The following is an 18368-nucleotide window of genomic DNA, read 5'->3' as shown; positions in this document are numbered from 1 at the left end:
CAGTTAATGAAAATGCTACTTTTAGGGGTTGTTTTTTTTTGGGTGATTCAAGAATTGGCAGAGAGCCCTATAACTCAGTGGTAGAGACAGACTTATTTTTGCTGAGTTGAAAGGAAGGCTTCTGAGTGCATGTTTATATGATATATTCAGCCAAGATTTGTGCCAACTGTAGGTGAATTATTTGATCTAATGCCAGTCATCATTACAAACTGAGGCAAACTCCTGCTTGGGAATAAACAAAACCTTGGCCGGTGTCCCACCCACCTACACAGGGATGAGGCAGCTTAAATATTTGCTTTTTAAAATTTTAACATTGAAATTAAAAGCAAGCAAAGAAATAAAAAAAACCCAACGGTGTAGCCCAGTCACTATACATCTTGTGTGAACAGTCACTTACGGAATGTACATATCTACATAACCCCTGTTTTGCAATTACTCTTTCTTTCCTTCTCTGTTTACAAATGCTAGAAGGATAAGTTAACCATAACATCATTCTGGCTTCTTGGTCCTGAAGACCATAGCTGGTGGTTAAGAAGAGGCAGGAGACATTCCACAATAAATTCTGGTACTTCCTGCTTCAACCAAAGACCACAATGCTTCAATCAAGGTTTATCTTCTAGACAATCTTTAGCAAATAGGTCCTGAAACCACTGATTAATTCTGGAAGGCAAAAGCAGGGAAGGAGGTTGAGACAGGGGAAGAAGTTTGTTTCTGTTGTGAGGATAAAAGCTAGAGACATCTGATCTGATGGAAAACCTCCTGAGAAGTAAGCTAACCATATGCAGTAATTTCATTGTGATTATTCCGGTATGATTCTGCTTATTCCTGTGCTGCAGCCTAAGCAATCCAAGTAATTTACAAGCATCCCCCTCCCCCCACCAAAAAAAGGCTCTACAGACCTGCAAAGGAGTTGCAATGAGGGTTTAATCATCTGTAAGCATCCACAGGCAAAGGGGGAGCAAGTTCAAATAAGTAAACTTGTGTTTGTCCTTTGATTGCTGAAACGCAGCTTTAGACATCCAACAAACCCTTTCGCCAGTGCAAAAAGGGGAGGAGCTTCTGAAAGTCCACTGATCATGACCTCTGTCGTGGCATAACTGCGTGTTGAGAGTTTATTTAACCTAAGAGAAGCTTTTAAGAAACTTAAATTTCATTTAACAAACCTCCTTCTCCCCCCCCCCACCATTTAAGCAATTTTAATTTAACAATAATGCATTTCAGCAACAGAATAGCAACACTTTTCCAAGAGTGTGTTAGCTGTAGGAAAAGAACCATGTTAATTTGTCTTGGCAAAAAAATAACAAGAGTCTGGTAGCACCATTTCTACCTAACCAACTTTATGAAAAAGCTTAAACTTTCATAAGCTGTAGCTCACTTTATCAGATGGCTAAATTGATATAATGTGTTAAGAACCCCTACCTTGCTTTTTGTTCTACCAGTGAGGAAAACCACCAAGGCTATGGGGTGAAATGATCATTTAAACCATTCTGGAGCATTCGTTCTATAATTAGGATGACCCAATTTGATAATCTCTTGTTCCAAATTCCAGGGGTGGAAACATCCCAGGGATATTACTGTTCAGAGTGATTACAGGAAGGTTGGGACAGTCTCACTGATCAATCAGAACTATGTCTGACAAATCAAATATGCTGAGATTGAGAAATTTGACAAGTTGAAGAAGCTAGGAAGATAGGAATGCAAGAGAAAAAGCCCACTGTGCTCAGAAGAAACAACTGAGCAGGCGAAGCAAGCAAATGAATTGTAATGAAATGGCCCTTTCTAAATTATGCACTGTACATGCCACAAGCATTGATTTCTTATTTTACTTCTTTTACTGCTTTAACTATATAAAATGCAAAGAGTTGGTTGGATAAGGTTTAAATGATTGTACTGCCCTTTTTACACAGACACACACACAAATAACAGCACAAACTATTAACGCTGAATGAAGGGACTTTCCTTTCCACCTGCCTGTCCACCTTCTGGTTTGATAGCACAAAAGCTTGCATGTTTCTTCAAAGAAGATTCTGGGAGGGAATAGTCTAATAACAGATGAATATGTATGCAAAACTGTACCAGGGTCCTGTGACCTGTAAAATGCATTTCAATCAAGTATCATTTTTTGTTCAAACAGTTTTAATTATTGGAATGCACATTTTTTTGAAGATGTAAATAAAATGTTTTAAAACCTAGTGGAAAAAAAGGAAATATTCCAGCCTCCCATGACTGCCTTGGTATCATCTAGGTTGTTCAACTGTTTTCTTTGTCCCTGCATCAGTGTGATTGTTTTATCTGTGGTCCTAGTTTCCCTCCTCAAGAGCCTGAAACATGCCAATATTGTGCTCTTTCATGACATCTTCCAGACCAAAGAGAGCCTGACTTTAGTCTTTGAGTACATGGTGAGTGGCTTTTCATCAGATTTGTTCATTTGCTTATTGAAGGAAGCAAACCCTGTCGTTTTTCAGTGCTTCACAGAATTTTACAGCAGTATGGAATGGATCAATCACAGTGAATGTTGCTTTCTGCATGCTTTCAACCTTTGTTCTTGAGATTTATTTATTTATTTATTTTGTCACAACAATATATATAAGTATCATACAAAAAGATTATATAGTATATAAACATATATATGAGTAAATATTAGGAGGTATAAGCATATATAACAATAATAATAATAATAATAATATCAATAATAATAATAATAATAATAATAATAATAATAATAATAATAATAATAATAATAATAATAATAATAATAATAATAATATTTTAATTTGTATACCGCCCTTCTCCCAAAGGACTCAGGGCGGTGAACAACCAAATAAAATACAAACACAGACACATACAATATTAAAAAACAACCCTTAAAAAACTTATTCAATTTGTCAAAAAATTTAAAATACAAATTACACCCATAAAATTACAAAAATTTAAAACCCATTTAAATTAAATTAAAATTTTAAAAATCAAGCCAGTCCAGCCATACGAAATAAATAGGTTTTAAGTTCGCGGTGAAAGGTCCTAAGGTCAGGTAATTGTCGAAGTCCAGGGGGAAGCTCGTTCCACAGGGTAGGAGCCCCCACAGAGAAGGCCCTCCCCCTGGGGGCCGCCAGTCGACATTGTTTGGCTGACAACACCCTAAGGAGTCCCTCTCTATGGGAACGCACTGGTCGCTGGGAGATAGAAGACGGCAGTAGACGGTCCTGTAAGTAACCCGGTCCTAAGCCATGGAACGCTTTGAAGGTGGTAACCAATACCTTGAAGCGCACCCGGAAGACAACAGGTAGCCAGTGCAGTCTGCGCAGGATCGGTGTTACATGGGAGCTCCGACCCGCTCCCTCAATTACCCGCGCAGCTGCATTCTGGACTAGCTGGAGTCTCCGAGTGCTCTTCAAGGGGAGCCCCATGTAGAGAGCATTGCAATAGTCCAAGCAAGAGGTAACGACTGTGCATGAGTGACCATGCATAAGGCATCCCGGTCCAGGAAGGGACGCAACTGGCGGATCAGGCGAACCTGATAAAAAGCTCTCCTGGAGACGGTCGTCAAGTGTTCTTCAAAGGACAACCGCCCATCCAGGAGCACGCCCAAGTTGCGCACCTTCTCCATTGGGGCCAACAATTCGCCCCCAACAGACAGCCGTATCTGCAGCTGACTGTACTGGGGTGCCGGCATCCACAGCCACTCCGTCTTGGAGAAATTAAGTTTGAGCCTGTTCCTCCCCATCCAGACCCGTACGGCTTCCAAACACTGGGACAGCACTTCAACAGCTTCGCTGGGGTGGCCTGGGGTGGAAAAGTACAGCTGAGTGTCATCAGCGTACAGTTGGTATCTCACCCCAAAACCACTGATGATCTCACCCAGTGGCTTCATATAGATGTTGAACAGGAGGGGTGAGAGAATCGATCCCTGCGGCACCCCACACATGAGGCACCTCGGAGTCGATCTCTGCCCTCCTGTCAACACCGTCTGCATCCGGTCAGAGAGGTAGGAGGAGAACCACCAATAAACGGTGCCTCCCACTCCCAACCCCTCCAGCCGGCGCAGCAAGATACTATGGTCGTTGGTATCAAAAGCCGCTGAGAGGTCTAATAGGACCAGGGCAGAGGAGTAACCCTTGTCCCTGGCCCTCCAGAGATCATCCACCAACGCGACCAAAGCCATCTCTGTACTGTAACCGGGCCGAAAGCCGGACTGGAATGGATCTAGATAGACAGTTTCATCCAGGTACTGGGGTAGCTGACATGCCACCGCACTCTCTACAACCTTCGCCGTGAAGCGAAGATTGGAGACTGGGCGGTAATTCCCTAAAACAGCTGGGTCCAGGGAAGGCTTCTTGAGGAGAGGTCTCACCACCGCCTCTTTCAAGGCATTGGGAAAGATCCCCTCCCGCAAAGAGGCATTAGTAATCCCCCGGAGCCAGCCTCGTGTCATCTTCTGCGTGGCCAGCACCAACCAGGAGGGGCACGGATCCAGTAAACATGTGGTGGCATTCAACCTACCCAGCAACCTGTCCATGTCCTCGGGAGTCACAGGGTCAAAGTTATCCCAAACCACCTCAACAAGACGGGTCTCGGAACTCTCGCCTGGATCTACCCAATTTTGATCCAATCCGTCCCGAAGCTGAACGATTTTATCGTATAGATAACCGTTAAACTCCTCGGCACGCCCTTGTAAGGGGTCCTCCCGCCCCTCCTGTTGAAGGAGAGAGCGGGTCACCCGAAACAGGGCGGCCAGGCGGTTATCTGCCGACGCAATGAGGGAGGAAACGTAAAAACGTTTCGCATCCCTCAATGCCACTAGGTAGGTCCTGCTATAGGACCTAACTAGTGTCCGGTCAGCCTCAGAGCGGCTGGATCTCCAGGCACTCTCTAGGCGTCTTCTCCGGCGTTTCATCTCCCTCAGCTCCTCGGAGAACCAAGGAGCTGGTTGAGACCAACGCCGGGTCAGAGGCTGCAAAGGCACAACACGGTCCAAAGCTCCAGCCTGTTCCCAGGCCGCGACTAGTTCTTCAGTCATGTCGTGGGCCAGATTCTCGGGAAACCGCCCAAGCTCCGTCAGGAACCTCTCTGGGTCCATCAGGCACCTGGTTCCGTCTCCCTGCGGTGGTGGGTAGCGGTCAGAAAGTCCAGGCGAAGGAGAAAATGATCTGACCATGACAAAGGTTCAACAACTAAATCATTTAAAATCAGATCATTCAACCACTGGCCAGAGATAAAAATTAAATCTAGGGTGCCTCCCCCAACGTGGGTAGGGCCGTCAATTAGTTGAATCAGGTCCATGGCTGTCATGGAAGCCATGAACTCCCGAGCCGTCGAGGACGCCGCGCCGGTTGATGGCAGATTGAAATCCCCCATGACCAACAGTCTATAAGAAGAAGAAAAGGGGAAAAAAATAGGACAGGAACGGTAGGCACGTTTGTGCTCTTATGCACGCCCCTTATGGTCCTCTTAGGAATGGGGTGAGGTCAATATTAGAAAGTTTTTGGTTAAAGCTTTTGGGATTATGGGAAGAGAACACAGAGTCAGGTAAAGTGTTCCAAGCACTGATGATTCTGTTACAGAAGTCATATTTTCTACAATCTAGATTAAAGCGGTTAACATTAAGTTTAAATCTATTGGTTGCTCTTGTATTATTGCAATTAAAGCTGAAGTAGTCTTTAACAGGAAGGACATTACTATAGATGATTCTATGAGTTAAACTTAAGTCTTGCCGAAGGCGACAGAGTTCCAAGTTTTCTAAGCCTAGGATTTCAAGTCTGGTGGGATAAGGTATTTTGTTGTTTTCAGAGGAATGGAGAACTCTTTTTGTAAAATATTTCTGGACACGTTCAATTGTATTGATGTCAGAAATGTGGTGAGGGTTCCAGACAGGCGAGCTGTATTCTAGAATTGGTCTAGCAAATGTTTTATATGTTCTGGTTAGTAGTGTAGTTGTCGTGTCCCACTCCTCCGCTGACGGCCGGGTCAGGGAAATCCGAATCAGGTGTGCCTCTGCAGCTCTGCCAAAGTCCTAGCAAAGTCCTCAAGGCAGGCAGGAGACCAGAAAGTGACTTCAGCAAGATATGTTTAGACTTTGCCTGACTCAGAGAATGCCAGAAAGCAGATCCTTTATATAGGCCATGGGGTGTGGCTCCATGACTCAGCACTTATCCAGGCCTGCCCCTCCCTTCCTTCTGTTGCCTCCGCCTATCAAGTCTTCTGACACGAGGGTCACTCCAGTCGGCAGCTGTTGGTAATAAACCTTCCTCAGACTCACATGCTGTGGAGGAGGGGGAGGGGTCTAGTTGCTCTGTTTGCCTGGGCATGGAGCCAGAGCTGGGGGCTGGAGGTATTTCTTCTTCTTCAGCCTGTCTGGGCATGGAGCCAGGGCTGGGGGCTGGAGGTATTTCTTCTTCCGTGTTCGGAAGCAGATAAGAAGACCCCGGCTGAGGTGAGATTGGACGAGACACAACAGTAGTGTTTTGGAAAAGAAGCTATGCAAGATTAGGTTTACAACTCTTAGAGCCTTTTTTGCTATGTAGTTGCAGTGGGCTTTGGCACTTAGATCATTTGCTATGAAAACTCCAAGGTGGGGGTCATCTGTAAGGTAATGTCCATCAAGTATGTACTTAGTGTTTGGGTTCTTTTTTCCAATATGTAAGACTGAGCATTTGCTGGTTGAGATTTGGAGTTGCCAAGCTTTAGACCAAGCGGTTAGATGATCAAGGTCTTTTTGAATGGTAGATGTATTGTCTGTGGTGTTTTTTCCCAGCAGAGGGTTTCATGGGATTGACTAAGAAGAGGTCACTTTCTATTCAGTGATTTTTTTTTCAAATGTAGTTGAGTTATACTTTGATAAAGAACCTGCAAAAGATTTCTGGACTCGGTAATTAAGTTTTATTTCTTCTGCATCTATTTAGCACACAGACCTGGCCCAGTACATGTCTCAGCATCCTGGGGGCCTTCATCCTCATAATGTTATGGTATGTTTTTGAAGAAACATGTATATTAAAGGCATGTATTATGAATAAACATTATTAACAGGCTTAGCATATTAGGATTTACATATTTATTTTAAATATATATTTTTCTCTTTCTTGCATCTAGTTCCAACTGTGTGATTATTTTGTATTAACAAGTATGAAACAGAAACCAAGATTTATTTTCTTTCCATGTTGCTAAATTGAAGTGCTCTTTCTTTTCAGTCAGCAGAAAATTGCAACTACCCCCATCGTTGTTCCCTATCCTGCATCACGTGATTTCACTCCAAAAAATGGATGACAAAGCCTCACAGATTTAAAAACCTTAGGGCTGCTTTTGGATGGTGTGGGAATCTGCTTTCTTTATGGTTTCAGACAAGATTAAGGAAATGTGATGAGGACAAGGCAGAACAAACCTGTTGCCAAGACATGTTTCTGCAGTTGTACGCAAGCAGGAAAGACTGTATTAATCTCCAGAATGCCTTCATAATATGAAGGATGGATAACCTGTTTTATGCATACAGCCTTCCACCCTGCATGTTATAGCCTTAGCCATTGATTCTCAAGACTATATTCTCTCCTTCCTGCCCCAAGGATGTCAAATGATTGCATAAAATGTTTGTGAAGTGTATTACACTTTTATCCTTCCTCAAGCACTCACCAAACAAAGTTAACACTATGTTGCCGGCCATTAAGAGTTGTAAACCTAATCTTACGTAGCTTCTTCTTCAGAAACACTACACTATTAACCAGAGCTTATAAAACATTTGCTAGACCAATTCTTTTTTTTTTTTATAAAAAAGTTTTATTTTTACATTCATATCCAACAACTCATCCAATGTACAGTCATATACAATTAGTCAGGCTTGCCCAGTCACCACCCCCTCCTTTTAACTCTCTTCCCTCTTCTACCTTCTTCTACTTTCCAGACCTTCCTCCCCTTCTCTTATCTACATCCTCTCCTCCCTCCACCCTATACCTTCCTTCTCCCTCTTCTACCCCTCTTCCTTCCACTTCTCCTCTTCTCCCTCTTTCCTCTTTCCTACCTCCTACTCTCTCCTCTTTTCCCCCCCCCCACCATTCTAAAATGGTAGATGGGCAGACCCGCCCCTACATTAATTATATTTATACATCTTCAATAATCCCTGTACATTAACCCTCACTCCATCCTCTACCCTCAACCCCCATTCCCTCCCCTTACCCCCCGACTTCCCAGAACAATATGCAGGGTATCAAAACTAACAATCATAATCCAAAATAAATCCTAAATTATAATCTCTAGTCACTCCACACATAATCACACTCTTAATTCTCCTCTCCTTCAAAAATATATCTAATACAAAATATTTCCTAAATTTACTCATATGCTATTCAATATTTTTTTATCTGATACTTATTTTGAATATAATCAATCCACATTTTCCATTCTAAAATATATTTTTCTTGTGTATAGTCTTTCAAATAAGCAGAAATTTTTGCCATTTCTGCCAGATTTGATACTTTGAGTGTCCATTCTTCAATTGTAGGTAATTCTTCTTTCTTCCAATATTGAGCAATCAAAAGTCTTGCGGCTGTTATTAAGTTCAAAATCAATTTAGTCTCTATAGCTGTACAATCCATAATTATTCCTAGTAGAAAGAACTGTGGAGTAAACTTAATCTTCTTTTTCAGAATGTTCTGCATGATCCACCATACTTTAATCCAAAATATTTTAACTTTTTTACAAGTCCACCATATATGGTAATAAGTGGCATCTTCACAATCACATCTCCAACATTTAGCCTGTACATTAGGATACATACATGACAACTTTTGGGAGTCTAAATGCCATCTATAAAACATCTTATAAAAATTTTCTCTCATATTTTGCGCTTGTGTAAATTTAACATTCCTCACCCAAATTCTTTCCCAAGTTTCCAACATTATTGGTTGCTGAAAATTTTGTGCCCACTTAATCATACAATCCTTAACCAATTCAGTCTCTGAGTCTATTTCTACTAATACATTATACAACCTCTTAATATGCTGTTGACCTTGATCTCTCATTTGTTTTAACAAATTATCCTCAGTTTGCTTAACACCTATTTTTTGATCTAATTTCCATCTAGCTTGTAATTGTCCATATTGGAACCATGTATAATTTTTCCCTTCTTCCCCCATCTTTTCTCTGGATTTTAATTGTAATTCCCCCTTTTCCATACAAAGGAGTTCTTTATAGGTAACTACCTCCATCTTTTGATATATATTTATATTTTCTATCATGTGTCTCGAGATTGCCCATATTGGAATCTTTCCATCTAATTTATATTGATATTTCCTCCAGACCCTCAATAATGCATTTCTAATTATATTATTTTAAAATATTTTATCAACTTTCTTATCATATAATAAATAGGCATGCCACCCATATAACAAACCATAACCTTCTATATTCAAAACTCTTTCCTCAGTTAAATTAATCCAATCAGTAATTAATGATAAGACTGCCCACTGCAACTACATCGCAAAAAAGGCTTTAAGAGTTGTAAACCTAATCTTACGTAGCTTCTTCTTCAGAAACACTACACTACTTACCAGAGCTTATAAAACATTTGCTAAACCAATTCTTGAATACAGCTCGCCTGTCTGGAACCCATACCACATTTCAGACATCAATACAATTGAACGTGTCCAGAAATACTTTACAAGAGGAGTTCTCCACTCCTCTGAAAACAACAAAATATCTTATGCCACCAGACTTGAAATCTTAGGTTTAGAAAACTTAGAACTCTGCCGCCTTCGACAGGACCTGTGTTTAACTCATAGAATCATCTATTGCAATGTCCTTTCTGTTGAAGACTACTTCAGCTTCAATCACAACAATACAAGAGCAAATAATAGATTTAAATTTAATGTTAACCACTTCAGTCTTGATTGCAGAAAATATGACTTCTGTAACAGAGTTATTAATACTTGGAACACACTACCTGACTCTGTGGTCTCTTCTCAAAATCCCCAAAGCTTTAACCAAAAACTGTCTACTGATTATTATTATTATTATTATTATTATTATTATTATTTATTAGATTTCTATACCGCCCTTCTCCCGAAGGACTCAGGGCAGTTTACAGCCAAAATAAAACACAATCAATATACAATTAAAAAACAAAATTAAAAAACTTATTATACAATTGGCCGAAACTTTAAAACATTTAAAATCTAAAAACCCGCTAAAATTCATATAAAATTTAGAAATTTAAAAATTTAAAATTTAAAAATTTAACAAAAACTTAAGCCAGCCCTGCGCGAGTAAATAAATACATTTTCAATTTGCAGCGAAAGGTCCGAAGATCAGGTATTTGGCGCAAACCAGGGGGAAGTTCGCTCCAGAGGGTAGGAGCCCCCACAGCTTCACCTATTGACTTCACCCCATTCCTAAGAGGTCTGTAAGGGGCATGCATAAGAGCACAAACATGCCTACCGTTCCTGTCCTATTGTTTCCTTTCATTATATCCAATTAATATAGTTATTACATACTTATGCTTATATACATGCTTATATATTATATGGTTATTTTCATGCTTATGCTTATATATACTGTTGTGACAAAATAAATAAATAAATATGACCCCAGGACACTGCAGCCATCATAAATCTGAGTCAGTTGCCAAATGTTTGATTTTTTGATCACATGACCATGGGGTTGCTGCAATGGTTAAAGGTCATTTTTTTCAATGGCATTATAACTTCAAATGGTCACTAAATGAATTCTTGCAAGTCAAGGACTACCTGTATTCTGATGGCTTTTGATTTATTATTTAGTCACTAATGTATCCCCAAATTTAAATCATGATCAAACAACTGAAGTTCTGCTTAACTGGTTACTTTGTTGTTGTTGCTTTATTTTCAAGAAGGAAGTAATTCAGTATCTGTTTTCAAAAGAAAACACATTTTATCCAGTTTATAAAGAACTCAAGTTATTTAAAGCAGCAGTCACCAACAGGTAGTCCGCAAGAAAATTTTGGTGATCCGCAGAAAAACTATTTGTATTTTTTATATTGCACTAAATCAGGGATCCTCAAACTACGGCCCCTGGGATGGATCCGTGCAGTGAGCATTTGTGTTGCTGCAGAGTCTCCCACTTCAGGGTTTTTTTGTGTGAGTCGGAGAGGAGCAGAAATTATGACTTGGAGGTCTGCTTCAGCTTCCTGGTGCGGGGCTTTGGGCGAAGGCTGGAAGGAAGTGCCGCTGGTGGTGAAGAGCCAGAGGACCTTGTTCCAGTGGGACTGCATCATGGCCTGTAACTGGCTGACCATCTCAGTCCGCTGAGCCTCCAGGTGCCGGTACCTGGCCTTGTACTCCTGCAGGTCTTCCCTCTGCTTGGAAAGCCTATGCTCATAGTCCTCAATGCAGTGCTTCTACTGAGCCTCCTTCTCGGTTAGATCCAATTTGAACTGAGCTGTTTTGCCAACTCTTTCTTGTGGTGGCTGCTTAGCTCCAACAACTATTTCTTGTTGGGGCCCTAAGGAGCCGGGTGGGGAAGTGAGGAGGGGAGGGGCGAGTAGAGGCTGGCGAGGCGCCCCTCAATGTGAGTGACATTGAGTTGGCCACACCCACCTAGTCACATGACCACCTAGCCATGCCCACCCAGCCGGTCATTAGGCAGATCGTATTAGTGGTCCAAGGGATTTAAAGTTATGAATTTAGTGGTCCCTGAGGTCCAAAATGTTGGTGACCTCTGATTTAAAGCACCTGTTGTGTGTATGTGGATGAAACTGTGGATTTCCCCCCTTTGTGATGTTAGTTGTTGCATCTCATGTACAAAGATCCTTTGGAGGCTTTTTCAGTGACAGCATCAGAAAGGGGGGATTTGAAGTCCTCTAGGGTCTTACAGTGCATGAAGTCATTTTGATAGAGCACTTTGGTACAAACATCATTTTCACCCCCCATCCATCAGGAACATTCTGGGGCCACTTATGTCCTCACCAGTGCTCAAAGTATTCGTCATCAGTCCACCTGCACCCCTCCACTTGACTAACGAGACGAGAGTCTACAAACATCTGCAAGTAATCTGTGCCTTTTCCACAACCTCCATGTTTACATGTTTCTTACTAAGTACAAACACAACTGATTTCGGTGAATTGGCAAAATAGTGGGAAAGGTGGGAAAACATCCTTTTCTTATTCTATTATTTATTCTTTAGCTTCAAGGATAAAATACAAAGCAAAGAAAAAGAAAGAAAAAACAAACTAATGAACATTTGATATCAACAAGGAAAACAAAAAACATGTATAAACCCGCCCCCCCAAATATTAAATACATTATTGACAACTAACATTAAACATTAAAAAAAATTCCACACCCGCTGAATGCTTACAAATATATCAAAAAGGTCAAAAAACAAAAAATTGCACTTTTCTATATCTGACAAAAATACTATATTACATAAAAAGGTATCCCTGATGTTGAAATCTATCTAATAATTGGATTGACCCAACTTTTCTCTCCCTCCCTCTCCCTCTCCCTCTCAGGGAGGGAGCTAGCCCCAAAGCTAAAACCCCAAAGGTAAAACTAATCTTCAAATTCCTCCATTAACCATCTGTTATTGTATTTAACATGTAGAAAGTCTGCAGTGGTTTCCAGTCTCTTATAAACTTTATCCAGTGCATTGTTTCTAATCAGTCAGATGAACGAACTCCCTAAGTAGAAACTGTCTAACCTTATGCCACCACAGGAATAATAGACAACTATACTCACTGCTTTTTCTTTTGCATCTGATTTCTCAGACTTTTTTTCCTTTCGTATTTATTTGGGAAAATCCCCAGGCTTCCTAATATACTTATAAAGCAAAGCATCATAACCCCTTCATATCACTTTTAATATGCTTCTTTAGTTGTTCTTAAACAGAACCCACATGAGATTGAATTGGGATGAAAATTCAATTCATAAAGAGAAAGGCTTTTTTAACTCTTTCCTCCTTGTTATCAGATCCCCACAATTCCTATTTTATAACAGTTACAGTATTTGTGAAATATTTTATCCATGTAATATATCCTGTAGTTTTGCATGAATATACTTTAGCATCTGACATTCATTAGAATACCCCTTTTTACATTTCTCTTCTATCCCTCACCTTTTTTTTTTTTACAAAAATCTACATATTTAAGCCCTGCAGAATTCAATAGCTTGAATTAATATCAGGAAAGTAGTGTTTGTTTTATTCTGTGGTGGTCAGGTAATTAGCAACCCAAATTATCTTGGAGTTGAATATAGAAATAGAAGAAACTAAGACATTATTCAGTTACCAGACAGAGACAAAAGAACAGAGCCAAATCTTTTGAAAGAGGGTGGAATTTTTAAACCATGAAAAGAATGCTCACAAATGGATGAATTTTGCCATTTGCCATATAGGAGTCCTACATCTTGAAACAACTCCCAAAGTAGCCATAAGCAACCATAATCTAATCCCTTTACCAGGAGGGAAACTGATCAGATGGTTCCTAGCTATCTTATCTAGCCTTCTAAATTCTTTCTATGATTTTAGCAAACCTCATGTTATTCTAGCATCCCTTTGGTGGGACTTGGAGCCTCCAGACAAATTCTGGGGCATCTACTGATGCTTGCCATCATTGGGAAAGATTTCTCTGAATTGTTTTTCCCCATTTGAGGCCTTGGGATATAAGGATGAAAATAGGCATGAGAGACCTCTGCTAGGCAAACTGCTTCCACTTCTAATATCACTCCCCCAAACACCCCGAAGTTAAGCTATTCTGTTGGTTTGTTGTAACTTACATCACCTTTCTTTAGCTCTTGAGTGAAAGATGGATATAAATCTAATAAACAAAATAAAACAGTCCATAATAGTTTTTTCCCGTAAGGTTGAACTAATTAATTTTACAATTTCTTTTTGCATTTTAACTTTTCACACTTTTCAAAAAGCTTTATTGCGACATTCTGACATTTATCCATGCTCCCCATCCTATTCCAGATCGTTTTTCCATAATTTTCTATTCTGCCCATCACCCCTAAATTGCTTTTATGACTCTTCTCTTGGGGAATTCTGGTTTCTGTTTGACTATGGAGGAAAATAAAAATAGAAGCAAATAAATCTCTTCACCCAGCACTTCTACCATCAAGAGAATAGTTATCTAGCATAAGAATTGCTAGGAACATGTGTTGTGGGTTTTAAACACGTAACCAACTTATAAGGAGAGTCATTTTATTCGTTCTTTCATTCCCTTTCTTTGCTCTGCAAGTTTAAGACACTATTTTACACTGCCATGGCTCTGTTTTCCCTTTTGTTTCCAGCTTTTCATGTTCCAGCTTCTGAGAGGATTGGCTCACATTCATAAGTGCCGTATCCTTCATCGAGATCTGAAACCTCAGAATTTGCTCCTAAATTGCTACGGAGAGCTTAAATTAGCTGATTTTGGTGAGTCATCATAACCTGGTCCCCATCAGATAGTTAGTTATTTAGTAAATGAGTTCTTGGGCCTATAAATTGAGAGCCAAAGAACAAGCTCTTCTGCCTTTAATTCAGCTCAGGCTAAAAAGATGACAATTTAGAAATTTGGGGTAATTATGTTAGAAACCGAGAAATATATGAAAAATCAACCGCATTACTGGTCTATAGTTGGATAGTACTTTAGATTATTCACAACAAAAAGATGGAAGATAACTGTAATACAATATCTCTTGTGATTTGTGCCCTGTAGTTTATTGTATAGACCATGGGTGTCAGACTTGATTTTATTGAGGGCCACATCAGAGTTGTGTTCGACCTCGGTGGGACGGGGTGTGTGGCTGGGGGGTGGGCATGGCCAGCTTGATGTCACTCATTGAGGCTCCATTTTGGGCCGCGACAGCCTTCTGCAGCCCTCTGCCAGTGAAAATAGAGCTTGGGAGGGCCGTGTGTGGCCTCCCCAAGCTCTTTTCACTAGAGATGGTTGCAGGAGACTGTCACAGCCCAAAATGGAGTCCGCGAGGGCTGCACACGGCCCTCCCGAGCTCCCTTTTTGCTGGCAGACTCTGTGGGCTGGTCCTTTTCTGTTTCCAGGGCGGGCCCGCAGGCCAGATCTAAGCATCCCGTGGCCTGAATCTGGCCCCTGGGCCTTGAATTTAATACCCCTGGTATAGACAATGGGTCAACATGATAATAGTGATTGATTTAAAAATCCTGAGTTTTTTTTCCTCTGCCTTGACAGGTCTTGCTCGTGCTAAATCTCTCCCCAACCAAACATACTCTGCTGAGGTTGTGACACTTGCCTATCGTCCTCCTGATGTTCTGCTTGGAGCCACTGATTATTCATCAGATGTGGATATTTGGTGAGAACAAGTATGGACCATTAAGAGGAAGGAAATGAAGCTCAACACACTCATCCACACGATAAGAGCACTTTAAAATATGGAATAATGCCATGAAGAACAGCATACTCTGATTATTAAAAATTATATGGGCTTGAATTGGAAATTAAATTTATTTTCTTTTTCCCCCCTGTGAACCCTCAATTGCTAAAAGATTTAAATATTTAATATCAGTTGCGTCCCCCAAATGAAATGACATGTTTTAATTATAGAGTAGACTGCTTGCCAAGTGGTAACTACACTTTAGGAAAAAAATGAAACTAAATCCAAAGATTTTATTCTGGTCACCCAACCTTTTCCATAAGCAATTCTATAATTCCTACTTCATACAGTTTGGTTATGATTAGCTCTTCTGATCTCCTAATGGTTACAGAATTCCTAGAAACTTTATTGATTTGACAGAGAACTAGATTTTTATGAAGTGATAAAGTCAAATGTCATAGTTTGAAATATTTCATCTCATTAAATTACAACTTTACTGAAAAGAAACATATTATTTGATGGGGTGAAAACAATGGTGGGTTGCCCCCGGTTCGGACCGGTTCTTGTGAACCGGTAGTAAAACCAGGGGGAGGCTCCACCCACCGACTCCCACATCATCAGGAAGCCTCTGCACATGCAATCCCGCTGTGAATCGGTAGTAAAAGTAAATAGAATCCACCTCTGGGTGAAAAGCACTATTCCCTGTAGAATCCCCAGATTAGTAGCATCAGTTTAAAAAATCCTGTTCTGCAGCCATTCTGATCACTATTCTATGTCTCTAGCTAAATCATGATCATGACTGACATGCAGAGTCGTTCCCAATTCAAATATCTCGCACACTGTATGTGTGTGTGTGTGTGTGTTCTAATGTTGATAGAAATCAAGTACTACCCATTAGAAGCTCGGATTAAATCTCTGGTCCTGGTGACTGACCCAGATTTGATCAATCCAGTGTTGCTATGCCAAGAGGGAAGGGAAATGAATAGTGTATGACAGCCCTTAAGAGATTGTTAAACATGTAATGAATGGTGTATGACAACCCTTAAGTCTTCTGATGTGTTTAGGAAAGTAAGTATGTGGGAAGAATTAAAACTAATTATTATAGCAGAGCAATTTATTATGGCCTGGAGGAGTTTATGGTGTAAGGAACTTCAGTGCTAGTCAGCCACAGTCATTAAGTTAATAGCAAGAGTGCAAAATATCTGAAAGATATAATTTTGCCTATTCCTAATAAAAGCTAAAACTGCAAGTTTTACTTCCTTCTTCCTCCTAAACTTGGTTTCTCCTTCTCTTTTATCAGAGATCATGATATTTAGGCAGTCTGATATGCAGTTCAGATCTTAGTGTTTCTCATATTGTAGTAGTTGTGACAATATTGTGCTACCTTTTGTATGTTATATCAAGAATGGAGCCTAGGGCATTAGCTGCAGGCTGAGCTTAAGAGCCACCTCATAACTGAAGAAATTAAGGAAACAATCTGATGGACTGCAGAAGCTCTGCTCCATTTAACTCCTGATCTGATATTAGTTATTTATCGTATACTCAGACTCAAGCATGCTAGATTAGCCTTATTTATTTATTTATTTATTTATTTATTTATTTATTTATTTATTCATTCATTCATTCATTCATATTTTTATACCGCCCTTCTCCGAAGACTCAGGGCGGTGTACAACCAATAAAACAACAGAAATCCTAAACAAATTAAAATACTATAATAAGTTTAAAAATCTGATTCAACCGCTGTATACTTAAAATATTAGCTAAAATTTTTCAGAAGCTAAAACCCTATTAAAAACCCACTAAACCCCCCATATTAAAATCAATCAGGCCAGCCCCGCTTGGTGAAAAAAGAAAGTCTTGAGCTTGCGTTTAAAGGTCTGGAGATCAGGGAGGAGACGGAGTCCCACTGGCAGCTCATTCCATAGAGCCGGGGCCCCCACAGAGAATGCTCTTCCCCTGGGGGCCGCCAGCCGACATTGGCTAGCCGACGGCACCCTAAGAAGGCCCTCCCTGTGAGCGCGCACTGGACGTACCAGACAATGGGAGGTAACTGGCGGCAGCAGGCGGTCCCGTAAATATATACATTTTTTAGTGTATGAACATACGTATTTAGATTAAATGTTGCTCATTTAGTTAGGAATGTTGGATTCAATGTAAATCCAAACCAGTTTCAGAGTGATACCTTCTCATAGCTTCTTTCTTTCTTTTAGGATAGAAAGATAAACCTTCTGGAAAGTCCATATTAAATTGTATGCAATTTATTTTAATATGCAGAATTTTATATTTAGTTTTCTCTATTATATTCTTTAATGCAACTGCCTTAATTTTATGTTTGATTCTAGTTTACATTGTCTCTTACACAAATTCCCCAATATTTTTCTTTTTTGAATTAATATTTCAAGTATCTGCTACCATATGTAAATTTTGTCATGAAAAATGAAAGCATTTTCAAAAATATGTTGCTAGTAGAAAGCATGATGAAAAATTATACTTTATATTGTTATGTTTTGATTTAGGTTAGACATATTTGTAATATGTTTAAAAACAGCACGAGATGGCTAAGTGACTTAATATTATTTTTCTCTAGGAGTGCAGGCTGCATATTTGTGGAGATGCTTCATGGTCAACCACTGTTTCCAGATGTTAGCAATATCTTTGACCAATTGGAGAAAATCTGGATAGTGAGTACAATAATATTATGAGAAATTCATAGTAAAACCATCAGCACTTCAAAGTGTTACCTTATCAATACAGATCTGGATGTGTAGCATTGTTAGATGCTCAGAAGTATCTGTCTCTCCCTTTGCCTTATGAATTTGTTATAATATAAGAAATTCAACAAAAGAGGAAAAAATGAGTTTCACTTTTTGTGTGTTTGATCTTCAAAATACGAAAAGCTAAAAGGAGATGCCTTGATACATAATAAATAAATTCATTGTATTGTTTTCTGAGCATGTAAAAAACCAGACATATATTGACTGCAATTTTAAACACCACTATTACGCAGGAGAACTCCTTTTGGGTTCTTAATTCAATCCATAGCTAAATGCTTGCTTTGAGGTATTTTATCTTAATTGGCAT

General features: G+C 39.9%; 1 protein-coding gene across 8 annotated transcripts in view; it reads left to right on the top strand.

Moving 5' to 3' along the window:
- Positions 1-18368, top strand: part of CDK15 (cyclin dependent kinase 15) — a 39883-nt gene that overhangs the window by 4594 nt on the left and 16921 nt on the right. For 7 of the 8 annotated variants that reach the window (XR_009155640.1, XR_009155641.1, XR_009155639.1 and 4 more), the window contains exons 4-8: positions 2305-2399; positions 6900-6962; positions 14247-14370; positions 15143-15263; positions 17875-17968. Coding sequence is in view for 4 of the 8 variants with exons in the window: in XM_058187418.1 (XP_058043401.1) it covers positions 2305-2399; positions 6900-6962; positions 14247-14370; positions 15143-15263; positions 17875-17968 (497 nt within the window). In the remaining 4 variants the exon portion in view is untranslated. The remainder of the gene's footprint in view (positions 1-2304; positions 2400-6899; positions 6963-14246; positions 14371-15142; positions 15264-17874; positions 17969-18368) is intronic. The other variant, XM_058187404.1, reaches the window with a different exon arrangement.

This window comes from Ahaetulla prasina, chromosome 1 (genome assembly GCF_028640845.1).
Source record: "Ahaetulla prasina isolate Xishuangbanna chromosome 1, ASM2864084v1, whole genome shotgun sequence".
Taxonomy (NCBI): domain Eukaryota; kingdom Metazoa; phylum Chordata; class Lepidosauria; order Squamata; family Colubridae; genus Ahaetulla; species Ahaetulla prasina.
This window is presented reverse-complemented; position numbering and strand designations above follow the sequence as displayed.